This window comes from Poromitra crassiceps (genome assembly GCF_964638095.1).
Source record: "Poromitra crassiceps genome assembly, chromosome: 10".
Classification (NCBI taxonomy): Eukaryota; Metazoa; Chordata; class Actinopteri; order Beryciformes; family Melamphaidae; genus Poromitra; species Poromitra crassiceps.
Window position 1 is genome coordinate 33,536,981 of NC_139631.1, and position 15,480 is coordinate 33,552,460.

Sequence of the window (15,480 nt, forward strand, 5' to 3'; positions counted from 1 at the left end):
CTGTCGATGAACCAGTCGGCGGAGGCGGAGCTTTGTGGCATAAAAGTGCTGCAATAGACCCTTCTCACGGGGGCCATCTTGTGTCGAAAAGGCAGGGTAAACACAGGTGCAAGCAAAACACTAATGAGGGTTTCCAACTTCAATGATTGGAATTTGGAAACCCTCATTAGTGTTTTGTTGCACCTGTGTTTATTCTGCCTTTTCGACACAAAATGGCCCCCGTGAAAAGGGTCTATTACAGTAACACTCTTCAAGCTTTTGGTTTTCTGAATGTGTCGATTCTGCCTCCGTGATTCACTGCCAGCGCCGGGAATGTCTCTTTCACAGCGATGTACAAGTCTTCAAAATCCTGGTTCACTGTGATGTCCTAGAGAGAGAGAGAGAGAGAGAGAGAGAGAGAGAGAGAGAGAGAGAGAGAGAGAGAGAGAGAGAGAGAGAGAGAGAGAGAGAGAGAGAGAGAGAGAGAGAGAGAGAGAGAGAGAGAGAGAGAGAGAGAGAGAGAGAGAGAGAGAGAGAGAGAGAAAGGGAGAGAGAGAGAGAGAGAGAGAGAAAGGGAGAGAGAGAGAGAAAGGGAGAGAGAGAGAGAGAGAGATGGCGAGTGAATAGCTTGCCTTCTGCAAAAAGAAAAGATATAAAGGGAAATATGTTTGACTTACGGAAAAGTGTAATTTCTCCATGGCTGATTGTGGGTTCCCCTGTATCGACTTGAGGATCCCATAGCACCCTGCACTCTGAATGGGGTTTCGACCCATCTGGCCAAAGACAAACACAGAATCCCCTTCAGAAATGTAGTAAAATAGTAGTAGTAAAATGTAAAAAAAAATATATAGCATATAGGGTGTTAACTGAGTACCTTTACTCTGGTACTGTACTGTACAACGGTTTTGAGGTATACCACTGCCACTTAAATTGAGTACCGGTATTCCTTTATACTTTTCCTCCACTACATTTCACAGGCAAATATTGAACTTTTTACACTACTACATTAATCTGACAGCCGGAGTTACTACTAGGCCTAGGTATTATGCAGAACATGCAATGTGTTCATGTTGCATTGAGTTTAATCTCCCCATCAGTATGGAGCAGTTAGACCTACATTAAAATACTTCTTACAGGTTAATGCATCAATAATTGGGGGGGGGGGGGGGGGGCATTTTTCAGAATGTATTCTTTTACTTTTGATAGTCAACATTTTATTGTTAATACTTCTATACTTTTACGTAAACTTTTGAACGCAGAACTAGTAAAGTATTTTTTTTTCATTATCGTAGGCTACTGATACTGATTGGAGTACTTTTTCCACCACTGCGCGAAACTACCTGTTGTTAAACTCTTACAACTGTAACTGACTGGGAAAAGAATAAAAAAAATCTTGGGACTTCTTTGGCCCAAATTGATGTGAAGCTCATGTCTCCAGACCTGCATAAATTATTCAATCCAATAACTAAACTCTATCTATATTCTACTCAGAACACATAGTTCATTAATCAGTATGAAAATGCTCAGACTGTCTCTCAATTTTGTGTAAGAGGTAATTTTTCCCTGAGAAGTATGCTTGGGTGTTCACATTCAAAAGAAGCACAGTGATTCATTTATATCCCATTTTATCCGTTGATGCCCCCCGTTGCTTTCTAGGCTAGAACCAATCTGTGTTCAGCGGCTTACATTCAGGGATTTGATGGTCTTGTTTACTTTGAGGCCCACGGCGAAGCGGATGGCTCCTTCAGGGGGTATTCGGTTGTTACTGTGGCGAGAAACAAATGCAAAAAAAGAAAGAAAAAGAAAATACATGTGTGGCAAGCAATCAAAAAGTGTTATTTCTTTGAGATGGTATTGTTCAAAGATATGTCTTCTGAAGGTTTTGTGGCACACTTGACTTTGCACGAGACGTCAAACGGCAGATGAAAGTGGCTTACTTGAATAAAGTAAGTGTTTATGACGACACCACAGTGATGTATAGGTTTACAGTAGCTATGAATCCAGTACTGCTAACAACAGTGAGCAAATTGAAATCAAGTGTTGTGTATCTTTGACCTCCCAGTGTGACCGAACAAGGTAAAACTGTGTCCTCATTTCTGCCTTATGAAAGAACAGTCTAAACCAGAGGTTTTCGACGTGGGAGGCGGGCCTCCCCAGGGGCGTCCAAACAGTTTCAGGGGAGGCTCAGTTAAAGGGAGGCTTTGCCGATTTTCAACCCGCTTTGTATCATTACAATGTCAGTAATGATGCAGATGGGACAGCCTTTACCTTGTCTTCATGTTTTCCTGCACAGAGAGCTCCGCAGTTTATTCCAGCACTTCCTGTACAGAATGATGCAAAACGCATAATTCGTACAAGTGAACAGATGTTGCTCCAGGGCGGCTGCTATTATTTATTTTCTCCATATGCCACAGAGAATCACAGCCTTAACGAGCGTTAATGACCCATAGATGCCCAATTCCAATCCGCCCCCTTACTGACTCACCCCCTTAGAGGCGCATTCACGTGAAGGCAGTGAGGGCTTAAGGGGCGTTCACACCGAGATATTTATTTTTCGCTCTGTCGCTCAAGTCAACCCTTTGGAATCGCTCTGTCGCTCTGTTTAAATCGCTCATCAACAGGCACACGAAATGACGGACATGTGGGGGATATAACGTTACGCAATGTCATGCTGTTTGTCCACTACGAGCCACCGTCATTGTTTACAAGCTAAGCCTATCAGCGTGCTCCTAATGCGAGCTGCATACCGGTAGTACAGACTTCACTTCATGTCAGCTGTCAGGCTGTCAATGTGGTTTGTTGCCACACAATAAACCAGCGGTTTGTTCCAAGCCAGAGTGATCCTTGACTCGCTCTCACACGGCAGCCAATCAGCATTGAACAGCGAGCGACTGATGCCAGCGTATTTTCGCTCGAGTTGGAATATTTCATCTCGAGCGACGAGCGTATTTTCTCCCTATCGCTCTGACTCTGCCGCTCGGACGCCCAGCGATTATTCTCCCAGGCGAATATACGCTCAATCGCTCGTTTGCATTGACTTTGTATGTAAACTCGACGCCAGCGACCAACTTTAATAGGTCGGTGTGAACGCAGCTTTAGGGATGTCCCACGGTGAAATCGCAAAGTGAACGAGGGCTCGGAGTGAGCCCTTTCTGCCCCCTTACCGTAAGGGAGCAGCTGTGGCCACTTACGGAAAGGGAATTGCCCACAATGCATAGCGTTGTGACGTATAAAACGGGGTTACCGGGGAAGGCCACAAATATCTGTTAAAAAAAGAGAAAAAAACACGTGCGAAACGAACGAGGAGACCATTAAAGGACACACGGGTGTTTAGCCGCGTGTACGCGTGTAGTGCTGGAATGCCTAAATTGACAATGAAACATTACATTAATAGGGATTTCAGATTAGACAAAAATGTTATACCAGAGGAATGCAAGTAGTTATATTACACAATCCTAGTATAATCATCGGTCATTTCTATTACAATTGCAATCCACAACTTTTTTGATGAATGAGAAATAGTTTTACCGAATCTGTATTGTACAGTATTGACATTGTGTAGCCTATAATGTTGGGTGACATGTCATTATTAAGCTTATTTTAATTATAATTACACAGTTATCAATTGCAGATTTTGCAGTAGGCTACATTTATTATTTTTAAATTACCTGTTGTCCACTATGTAGAGCCAGAGCCTGGATGAGAACAGACTCATCAGGGAGTCCTCAAACACCTTAGGCGTCTTGACAATAAACAATATATAGCGAGCCCCAAACCTGCCAGAGTCAACATCATCTTGTCAAGTGCAAAGGGCTCTGCTGTCCCAATCCTCCTATTTATCCAATGTGGATCCCTTCCAGACTTGATGACTCAACCACTTTCCACTGGCGGCCATTAGAGGGAGTGAGGGAACAGGGCTTGAGTCTTTAGGGAGCGGATTGGAATTGGGCCAGAGAGAGACAGTCGGCATGTGTGGGAACGCCCACGAAATGTTATACGGCTGGCGCGCGAGTGGGGTAAAACCGCCGATATATCTCAATGGGCTGACTCACCAAAGGAAGGTGCTGCGGCTCTACACTACAGGTTTGGGGATTCTAGAGCAGAACACAAGACGTCTGTTGAGATGTGCGTTTACTGCGGTGGTCAAATCCCCGATCGTGTCTGCCTGGGCTGGGCTAGCAGCTAAATTCTAACTTTGCTGAATGGATAGAACGGGAGATTTACCCCACCCTGACCACGCCCCCGGCCAGGCTGAGCCAGCTATCCCTGCGTCTATGACGAGACATCGCCTCAACCTATACCAGCTGGCGGGGGCGGAGTCTTGCAGGCAGTCAAACGTGGATTACTCGATGCAGAAAACACATACACAAGGTAAGCACTGCCCATCTGCTTTATATTACCGACATTATAATGATACAAAGCAGGTCGAAAATCAGCAAAGCCTTCCTTTAATGGAAGTGGAAAAAAACATTATAGTCGTTATGTAAGGGATAATGTATATTGAGGCGGTGATTACGGGGGAAATAATGACCGACAGGTGATGATTGAGCCCGACGCGCAGCGGAGGGCTTAATGATTCACCTGAAGGTCATTATTTCCCAGTAATCACCGCCTCAATATACATTATCCCGCTTAGAACACGGCCTACAACTAAATCATTCAATAATCTGACAAAAATAATTATTCAAATAGATTTTTTAATAGCGTTTTCAACGGCAAAGCGGTTTCATTCGTAATTGGCACACAAGACACCACAGCTGCAACTGGTTGGCCTAATTAGTAGTGTTTGCTGACAAAAAGCTCTTATCAACTGATTAATCCAGGTGTGGCAGAGCAGCGGTCGGTTGTCGAGAAATAATGACCGGTGAATATTGTTGATTGACCAATCAGAATCGAGTATTCGAGAGAGCCGTGTTCTAACAAAAGGTGATCACCTAGCATGCGTGTGATCTGGTTAAAGAGATAGTTCAGAAATACAGCAGTTTTGGTGAATTTGACTGTTTTCCCCACTTGACCAGAGTCGGAAACAAATAAATGCCTTCACACAGAAATGTTTTGAATAGTCTAAAGTATGTCAAACGGCAATATCAGGCTATGGGGGGGGGGGGGGGGTTGCTTTGTCCCCAAATTTTGCCTGAGGGGAGGCCCACAGTTAGAAAAACCCTGAAAACCCTGAACCTCAGTTCCTGTAAGCTGTGATCTGATATCAGATGTTCGTACCTTACATCCAGCTCCTCCAGAGTGTTGTTCTCTCTTAACGCTTCTCCTAAAGCAATGGCTCCTTCTTTCCCCAAGCCGTTATATGACAGATCCAGTGTTCGCAGGAAAATGTTGGCCTGGAAAACAGAAACGAACATGTGGTTTGTAAAGTGGCATACAGAAAACACATGTGTTACTGTCTCAGAAAAACATGATTCTGCACAGTCAGACTTTGTTGTTATTGAACTTTTATTTGTGATATCATATTGTGGTTATCTCAAATCACAAACCATCTCAAGAGATAAGCATATTGTCCCATCTCTACTATTTATAGCCTACTGTTAATACAACTAACCGGTACTAGTATTACTGATGCTGTTACCAGGCTACTGTGTCTTATCCAGTTGCTTTACAGCCCAAATATTTTCTCCAGGAAATGTAGCTTTGTAGAGTTACTATTTCCCTCATATTGAGCAGAAATTCATTACTATGAAGCTTATAACAAGGATTAGCCTAACTAAAATAACTTGTATAACATAGGCTACTTGCACAATTAATATACCATCTAACAACTGACAACCACAACCTGACAACAGCACTCCGAAGAAAAATTGACTTATGTGAGTTGAAAAAGGAATCCTGGTCAAAGTCTTCAGTGAATCACCTGTAGCTCTTGTTTATAACAGTAGTTCAAATCCTAATATTGTGTTCAAACACAGATCTCCAGGTGTATTACCCCAAGGCCTCTGGCCAGCGTCACTGCTCCTCTCCCTCGGATGCAGTTCCAGGCCAGACTCAGCCATCTTAAACCTGTGTTCTCCGACAGACAGTCCCCTAGCGTTTCCCCTGGGCATGGAGATAAAACATGTCAGTCTGTCAAAATGAAATGTCCTCAAGTTAATCTGGTCAACCAAGGGCCAAGGAAAAAACAACAGTAAATTGTTTAAAACTTGTGCTATCAATGATTTTGTAGGATTATCAGTTAGGTGTCCCTTTTTAAATGGTGGATATGTCATTTTGGAACAAAAGTATTTGATTTCTTCTGGAAAAAAGTTCATGAACCTGATTGAATTGATTGTCATTCTCTTAAAGCCATTTTGATCTAAAAGTTTAAGCTTGAATCATGCTTAAAAAAAATATCTTAGACAAATATAAATCGTGAAGTTGAGCCTATGTATGAATTTCTTTCCAAAGCCTTTGCCTTTCCATCAAGGCAAAGGGCGGCTCCTTCAAAGAATCTAAAATATCAGATAGTTTTGATTTGTTTAACACTTATTTTGCTCACTGCATAATTCAATTTGTGTCATTTCATTCATTGGTTTGGTGTCTTCACTAGTTTTCAAAAAATGTCGAAAATGGTCAAAATATTGAAAATATATTATGGTGGTGTGGCCAAACATTTGACTGGTGTGTGGGTGTTTTTCTAAATCTGTGATGAGTAATACTTTTCAATATCAAGCAGAGTGTTGCACTGCTGCCCTCTGTGTGAAAGCACCATCTCCTCACCTAGACCAAAGAGCGTGGAAGGAAAGAGACGACACTCCGGCCATTTTTGGAAACAGAATGCGCCTCGCAGTGGTCAGCTGCGGTAGCGCTGGCCCCTATAATCAGCCTCTCTAAACAGTAACTCAACGGGAGTTGAACCTCGGGTCCTTTTCATTAGGTATTTATCTTGAAAAAACTAAACAAAGAAAACGAAAAATTTTGCTTAGTTTCCACAATATGGTTGTTGTTTTACATCCCTGCACTACACCACTTCAATCAAGATTTGCAGTACGCCCGGAAAAGATGTGAATCCCCAAAGTTTAGAGTGTTCTCCCGTTGAGTTACTGTTTAGAGAGGCTGATTATAGGGGCCAGCGCTACCGCAGCTGACCACTGCGAGCCTGTGCGAGGTTCTTTTGGCGCTGTCACGCTTCCAAAAATAAAAAATGGCGGAGGCTGCTGGGCGCTGATGTTGCAATGGGGCAATATGGAGCTGTCATTTCTTTCCATAAAAGTTCTTTGCCTAGACTCCACTGACAGGATGTGATTGTGTGTTTCATGGCCTAAAAGCACTACAGTGAATCAATGGATCCTCTGGAGGGAGAGAGCAGAAGGAGAGAGCAGAAGGAGAGAGCAGAGAGAGAGAGAGATCCCCATCATCAGCCACTCACTCACTTTATCAGACCGGATTATAAGAATTCCTTTCACCGTGTAGCTCTCACCGGTTCGGTTCATCATCATCAAATCCACGCTGTCGCCCGCCTTGGTGGAGACGCAGTAACAGCAGGAGCGTGAGCGTGATAAATGGCGGTGCGTTTGATTGGTGTACTTACTCAGCCTGCTATAGGGGAAGAGTGCACTCCAAACGCACGAGGAGGATGTCCTTTCATATTTCGGCGCTCGACAAAAGTGAATAAAGTATGTGGCGCACGCATAGAGATGAGACGGGATGGTTTTTGGTTTCTCCCTTTAGATTAATTTTGAGTCCGTCAGATCATTATGCTGCCATATAGAGAGCCCCAGGAAGGAGTCCGGAAAACATCGATGCTAACACTTCCGGGTTCTTCACTGTTTTCGCCTATGGGATTTTTGAATGGGTTTTGGCGCGATGTTTCAAATAAGGTCTCTGGGCAACACAAGCTTAATCAAACGCGAACCAGTGTTCAGTGGGATAATCTTCACACATGAGGACCACTTTTATGAGTTTTTAAGCTTTTACGTGCCGTTAAAAGGGCGGCTAGCTAGCAAACGGCTAAATGAGACTACACTGTTGAGTCGACGGGGATATTATACGTCAATAACGTCATCACTTCAAAGGACGAACACGGAAATTCTCTTTCCCTCACCTGGTTCAGCCCGGGGTAATCAGTGCACAGCAGCGCACACATCAACAACACTCCAGGTTGAGCGGTGACGTGACGGGGAAGCCTATGCGACACTGTAGTTCTGGATTAGCTTAGCACGAGCTTTTTACTTCTAGGGCTCGCATTTACGCTTCAAAACTCATGAAAGTGGTCCTCATGTGTGAAGATTATCCCGCTGACCACTGGTTCGCGTCTGATTAAGCTTGCGTTGCCCACAGACCTTATTTGAAGCATGGCACCAAAAACCCATTCAAAAATCCCATAGGCAGAAACAGTGAAGAACCCAGAAGTCCGCGACTTCCGCGTTCCGACTACAAAAATACGTCATCCCTGGGGCTCTCTATTAGTGCCTCCTGGCCTGCCGCTCAGCCACACGGTGCCTGTCACCACGCTCAGCCACAGGGTGCCTGTCACCACACTCAGCCACACGGTGCCTGTCACCACACTCAGCCACACGGTGCCTGTCACCACACTCAGCCACACGGTGCCTGTCACCACACTCAGCCACATGGTGCCTGTCACCACACTCAGCCACACGGTACCTGTCACCACACTCAGCCACACGGTGCCTGTCACCACACTCAGCCACACGGTGCCTGTCAACACGCTCAGCCACACGGTGCCTGTCACCACGCTCAGCCGCCTGTCACCACGCTCAGCCACACGGTGCCTGTCACCACGCTCAGCCACACGGTGCCTGTCACCACACTCAGCCACAGGGTGCCTGTCACCACGCTCAGCCACACGGTGCCTGTCACCACGCTCAGCCACACGATGCCTGTCACCACACTCAGCCACAGGGTGCCTGTCACCACACTCAGCCACACGATGCCTGTCACCACACTCAGCCACAGGGTGCCTGTCACCACACTCAGCCACACGGTGCCTGTCAACACACTCAGCCACACGGTGCCTGTCAACACACTCAGCCACACGGTGCCTGTCACCACACTCAGCCATAGGGTGCCTGTCACCACGCTCAGCCACACGGTGCCTGTCACCACACTCAGCCACACGGTAATTGACTGAGGTTTTAATGAAGGCCAATGTACTTGACCTTTGAATGGCACAATCTGCTGCTGTGCTGTGCTCCCCCAACTGGTTATAGACTACAACTGCATGAAGCATCACAGAGCGCTTGGGTTGGTAAACTTGGGCATGCTCAAATGGGACAATAACACCAGTCACATAATCAAAAAGGCCAATCAAAGACTTTTCACCTCCGGCAGCTCAAAAAATTCAAAGTAAAATGCAATCTGCTCCTCCAGTTCTATACAGCCATCCTAGAAAGCATCCTCACCTCATCCATAACCATCTGGTATGGCAATCTGGACAGTAACTCACGCAACAAACTCCAACAAATAATAAAAAAAGCTTCAAAAATCATAGGTACCCCACTCCCATCACTAGACACTCTCTACCACAAACGGACAATCACAAGAGCACAAAAAATAGTTTCTGACCCATCTCACCCAGCCAATCACCTGTTCCAACTGTTGGCCTCTGGACGGCGCTACAGATCCATTTCCATCAAAACAACCCGATTCAAAAACAGTTTTTTCCCGACTGCCATCAGGTTTCTGAACTTCACTCACCTCTGAAATCTCACTGTATACCTCTCCAGCAATGTATATGTTGAATGTTCTGTATTTATGATGCTATGTCTGTCTATGTACTGTAATGTCTTATGCTGACACAATATTCATGTGCTATAACATATTCATATTCTCAAATACACTACTGCCGCATGCGCTGGGACGCGTCATCAGTGATGTTATCTGGGGTCGTAAGGTGTTTCGGGTCTGTCAACATCATACACCCTCGCCCAGTAGACCCAGCCGAGGCCAATTAAGACCCCGACTCGCGTCCCAGAAGCCGCTCACGGATCAGCCTTACTACTCTGTCTGCAACGTTGCCCGCGGGAGGGGTAAGCGAGAACGCCCAATCCGCTGCAATAGAGCTAGTGCTACGCCGCAGTATTGGCCCTTCGGTGCATGGAGGATCTAGGCTCTGTGGGTTACTCCCGGCCGTGCTCCTCCTTCGTCTCACCAGACCCTCCCGTGGCAAAGGCAATCCAGAGGCTGAGAGGATGCCTCAAGGACGCCTCAAGAGGGCCTGTGCGCTGCACGTCATTTACCTGCGTCGAGCACCTCGCTCTAGCCTGAAGGACCCCAGGCCGCGCCGATCTTTGCGCAGATTTTCAGGAGGCTAATCCGTAGCGTTTGTGGATTTCTCCCTCACGAGAGAGCCAAGATGGGGTGCTAATCCCATCCCGTACCGGTTGCCGTCTCTCCGGCCGTCAACTGTCTCTCCAGCTTGTCACCAAACTATACTTGGTTGTCACCTAGTCTTTCCTAAGTGTCACTGGCCAGAGGCAAGCCAGGGTTCTATATTCTCAAATACAATTGCTGTACCGAAAGCAAATTCTGCCGACTTTGTTGTGCAGTCCTTAAAGGAACACTCTGCCCATTTTCAACCAGCTTTGTATCATTAGAACATCAGTAGTATATCCGAAAAGTTTTCTGATATACTACTGATGTTCTAATGATACAAAGCTGGTTGAAAATGGGCGGAGTGTTCCTTTAATAAATGAATCTGAATCTGAATCTGAATCTGAATCTGCTGTGTGCAGTTTCCTGACGTTGCGATTTCTCAGTATTATAAGAGTTTACAAACAATTATTTGGGGCCACGACTCAGTGTTCAAAGTTCCCGAGTGCAACTTTAATATTTCCAGAGAGTAAAAGCACGAGCTATATATGAGTAATGTTTCATTCTATTGGAACTTAAAGGGTCATCTCTTATTTTAAACACGCAGCGTTCAGCACACATACAGTATAGGCCACTGCGCCGTACCTGCAGGCTCTCCCAGGTTGTTGTGGCTGAGGTCCAGGCGCTGCAGCTTGGTGTTGCTGGTGAGAGCCGGGCTGAGGTGCAGAGCCGCCCGGTCGCCCAGCTGGTTCCCCGACAGGCTGAGGCTGACCAGCGTGCTGTTCTCCTGCAGCATGCTGGCCAGGGCCCGCGCCCCCTGCTCCCCAAGCCTGTTGTCTGACAGGTCCACCTCTGCGGGGATCGACACACAAACACTTTACTTTACTTTACTTTACTTTATTGGTTTATTGTGACGGGACAATGCACATTAATGGACATGTTCAGAAATACAGAAGCCTCTATATACGAAAACATGTACCGGTAAATATGCCGGAGTTAGCTAATGCTAATTTACATCCGTAGTCCCCAATAAATATCAAAACAATCACTCATTACATTCATTCAACGCCCAAACTGAATATACATGTAACGTGTCATCGCAAAAGATACCACAACATTACAGACATCAAAATTACAGCAAAACACAGACAGGATGTACGCAACAAACTGATATACATGTAACGTGTCATCGCAAGAGATACCACACATTACAGACATCAAAATTACAGCAAAACACAGACAGGATGTACATGCAGCATGTCAGTGCTAAAAGAAGAATACTACACCTTACATTCGACAGGTTACATGATAACAATACATAGATACAATATGAAGGCTACTCTACTCTCTCTTAAGTGCTATACTTAAGTGGTGAAGTGCCTAGTGCAGGAAGAGAAGAAGATTTGGAAGGCAGCTATTAAGCTAGTGTTCACAAAATTGGTTTGTTTTAAGCCAATTTTTGAGCTGGCGTAGTACACAGTGTACACGTGTACACAGTGGGCGTAGTAGTAGTTGAGTTGGAAGTTTACATACACCGAGGCTGAAGTCATTCACTCATTTTCTAACCACTCCACAGATTTCATGTAAAAAAGAAAAGTTGGTTAGGACAGCTAACCTACTTTGTGCATGGGCACACAAATAATGTGGGGGGGGGGGGGGGGGATTGGGTTAGGTTTAGAATTGGAGTGAATAATTGTTGGAAATATTTGCCAAACTTTAGTTTTTGTTGTTGTTGTTTCTTTTGTTTCTTTTTAGATAAAATCTGTGGAGTGGTTCAAAAATTATTTTAATGACTTCAACCTACTGTAGCCTAAGTGTATATAAACTTTTGACCTCAACTGTATGCGTATATCAGGATATATATCCTCCATGTTCATTAACAGTTCATATGTTTGACGGTCAAGAAATGTTAAATGGTGACCTTTGACCTCTGATGCTAAGGCGTGTACAGTGACATCTCATTGGGGTGAGAGTGGCATATGAGTGGGTGATGGATCAGTGTAGATCAGTGGTTCTCAAACTTGTTCACATGAAGGACCCCTAAACTGACTAAAATTAGACCACAGACCCCCTTTTAGTTTTATTACAGCAAGTGTATGAAACTATGACCAGAATAGTGAGAATAAATGATCACCCTGTTTGCTGGGGACCCCCTGGAACCCCCTCAAGGACCCCTGGGGGTCCCCGGACGCCACTTTGAGAACCACTGGTGTAGATGGAGAGAGAAAGAGACTGTGTGTGTGTGTGTGTGTGTGTGTGTGTGTGTGTGTGTGTGTGTGTGTGTGTGTGTGTGTGTGTGTGTGTGTGTGTGTGTGCGTGCGTGCGTGCGTGTGTGCGCCCATGACGCAGTGAAATCACCTGTAATGTAACAATTCTCCTTTAACATCTCAGCCACCGCAGCTCCGCCCGTTCCCTCCATCCAGTTATCTCGCAGGTTCAGCCTCAGTATTGAAGTGTTGGTTACCAGGGGAACCACCAGCGCTTTGGTGCCCTGCAGACACATTTACTCCCAAAGTGAAATTATTCTGTTCACTGCTTGTTTGTTTTCTTATCTGTATACATATGAGATGTGCTGGTGGAGAGAGAGACAGACAGAGAATGTATATATCTCTTCAACCTGTGTGAGAGAGAGAATATACAGTATCTATCTATTGAGCTTGTGTGAGAAATAGGAAGCAGAAAGGAGCTGTGTGGAGGCGTGGAGGTCAGGAGGAGTCAGGCTCGGAACATGAAGATGTTAGTTTCCAGTAATGAACGGTACGCTAATGAGAAAGTTGAGTGCAGCCGCCTTATGTCCATTTGATCTTCCAAAAAAAAAAAAGCCCTATCATGTGTTTGAATGTATGCAGTCCATCTTACTTGGAAGATTTGATATAATCATTCTGCGAGGAAGTAGATGCAATTTGCAAAGTGCACTTTCTGGCTCTGCTCCTCAGTCGGCGGCGGTGATTGACTGGTGAAGTCTGAATCAAATTAATTCTGCCTGAATGATGCCACTGAAGCTGAAACCCCCATAACCTCTTTTTCATCGTGTTTCAACACGCAGGGTCGTCCAAGAGACTTTTATGTAATTATTATTACAACGTCTGAAATCAACGCCACGGGAGTGTGACAATATTAATAAAATGGCGGTCAGCAATAAGGGTGTTGTGGTCGGGGTGGTGGAGGGGCGCATTCGTTTGCCTTCGATGCCGACCACCTGGGTTTGATTCCCAGCGTTTCAACCGTAAGCCACATTTAAAAATGTAACAAACATATTCATTATTTCACCGCGACAAAACCATTTCTCTCACCTTAAAGGGATCGTTATGATGTTGTTGGACCCTAACCCTATCAGCTACTTACCAATGATGATGTTGATTGGTAGATTCCTTTCTCAGCACAATCCGTGCTGCTCCTCATACTAGCTCCCCGATAGCCACAAACCAATACAAGGTCAATGGGGTCACGCTTCTGTTTGTGCAAGCTGACTCAGGTTCGATCCCTTCACTTTAATCAAATTGTTTTAGTCGCCTAACCATAACCGCAACACAAGTCGTTGTCTACGGTGTTGTGGTGTTGAAAAATGGCCAAAACGGGGTACCCAGTGCGAAAAAGGGCTCCTGGCCAAATGTCAGTATTTAACGAGTTGGGGGTGAGAATGTGTTCATTTATAGCTTCATGGACTAGCGGTAGTCAAATTGTGTTGCTCAAATTGGGAACGTCTCGGTCAGAGACGTACCCAATAACTGTTGACGTTTTGTTGAATGCCAAGCCAGCACAGCAGCCTTACCTGAGGCCCAAGACCGCGGTGCATCATGGACAACTCGCCGTTTTGCATGTGCCTCAGGAAGTACGAGGCCGGCACCACCTGCAGCATCTTACACGCCTCCATGTAGCACGTCTGGCCCGTCGGGTCATACGCCCCCTGCCTGTCTGCAAACAGAAATGAGACACTTAGCTAATGTGTCTGTCAGCACTGATGTTGGCTATCAATTCCTCCATGAAACAGGAGAGATTTGGCATTTTCCTCCGAGTAGGGCACCTTTTTCAGTGTGATATTGAAATTTCCCTAGCGATTGATTTCACTGTGTCTGCAGGGAGCTCATTCATAGCAGAGGGTTTTTGGTGTCTGCTGAAAAGGAAGCCTGATACGAGATGAAATGAAGATTGAGAACAGGCCTCCATGTGTGGGCGGGCGTGTGGAGGACTCTCTGTTTGCTTTTGCTTCTCTGAAATCATTTGGTGTCTGAGAAGATGGAGGGAGGCAGAGAGGGCAGTGATCGGGGGGCATTGTCACCACGATCAAATTCAACAGTTGAGACCAAAACGCTTTGTACTATTGTCCTATTTAAACGGGCCTGTTATGAAAGAAGATTTTAGAGAGGAATTGTAAAGAGCTCGGGGTAATCTGCGCATGACAATGCATGACTCACACCGGCGAGCCATTTCTCCACTTTTAACCGAGAGGGCGAGAGAAGCAGACGTAGCTCCCTAACGAGCTTCAACACAACATGTATATGATCTCCCAATTCCCCCCACCACCTTTTTCTCCCTTTTGCAATATCAACTCTCTCTCTACCTCCGAGCTCCAAGTCAGTGTCGTAGTCGTCGTCGTCAGAGATCACACTCTGTTGCTCGTCTCCCTCCTCTTCCTCCTCTTCCTCTTCACATCCTCGTTCACCTCCTCCGCCCCCTTCAGGACTGGAGTGCCGGCTCGTTAGCCCGGCCTCTGTCCGGGTTAGCGTCTGCTGCACAGAGAATGAGTGAGAAAGGGAGCTTTGAAGACATCATGACCGGTCAGAGCTAGTTGTTATCAGTGAAATGTCAGTGGCGAGATTAGACGGAAATGCTCAGGGGCTTGAAAGAAGCTTTAAAGAGAGGCCATTGACTCCATCCGTGAGGACAGATGTGAAAATTTCTTCCATTCCTACTTACTTAAAGGAACACTCCGCCCATTTTCAACCAGCTTTGTATCATTAGAACATCAGTTGTATATCAGAAAACTGTAAACAGTTTTGAAGTCTGTCATTTAATTTGACAGTTATTGAGTGTTAAAGTGTGGACCAGTGACATCACTGGTCCACACTAACTCAAATTAATAACTCATTAACTCAAATCAACTCTCAATAACTGTTTGACAGTTATCCACACTAACTCAAATGAATAACTCATTAACTCAAATCAACTCTCAATAACTGTTTGACAGTTATTGAGAGTTGATTTGAGTTAATGAGTTATTCATTTGAGTTAGTGTGGACCAGT

At 45.3% G+C, this 15,480-nt stretch overlaps 1 protein-coding gene across 1 annotated transcript; it reads right to left on the bottom strand.

The window, feature by feature from the left end:
- Positions 1-250: 250 nt before the first annotated feature.
- Positions 251-14,134, bottom strand: lrrc74b (leucine rich repeat containing 74B; the record flags this gene model as incomplete). The annotated part of the gene is made up of 8 exons (XM_083644609.1): positions 14,009-14,134; positions 12,595-12,727; positions 10,882-11,088; positions 5,915-6,024; positions 5,200-5,315; positions 1,666-1,744; positions 657-752; positions 251-367 (listed from the first exon to the last, which is right to left on the bottom strand). The coding sequence occupies exons 1-8, from the start codon at positions 14,108-14,110 to the stop codon at positions 251-253; spliced, it is 960 nt and encodes a 319-aa protein (XP_083500735.1). The 5' UTR covers positions 14,111-14,134.
- Positions 14,135-15,480: the final 1,346 nt, after the last annotated feature.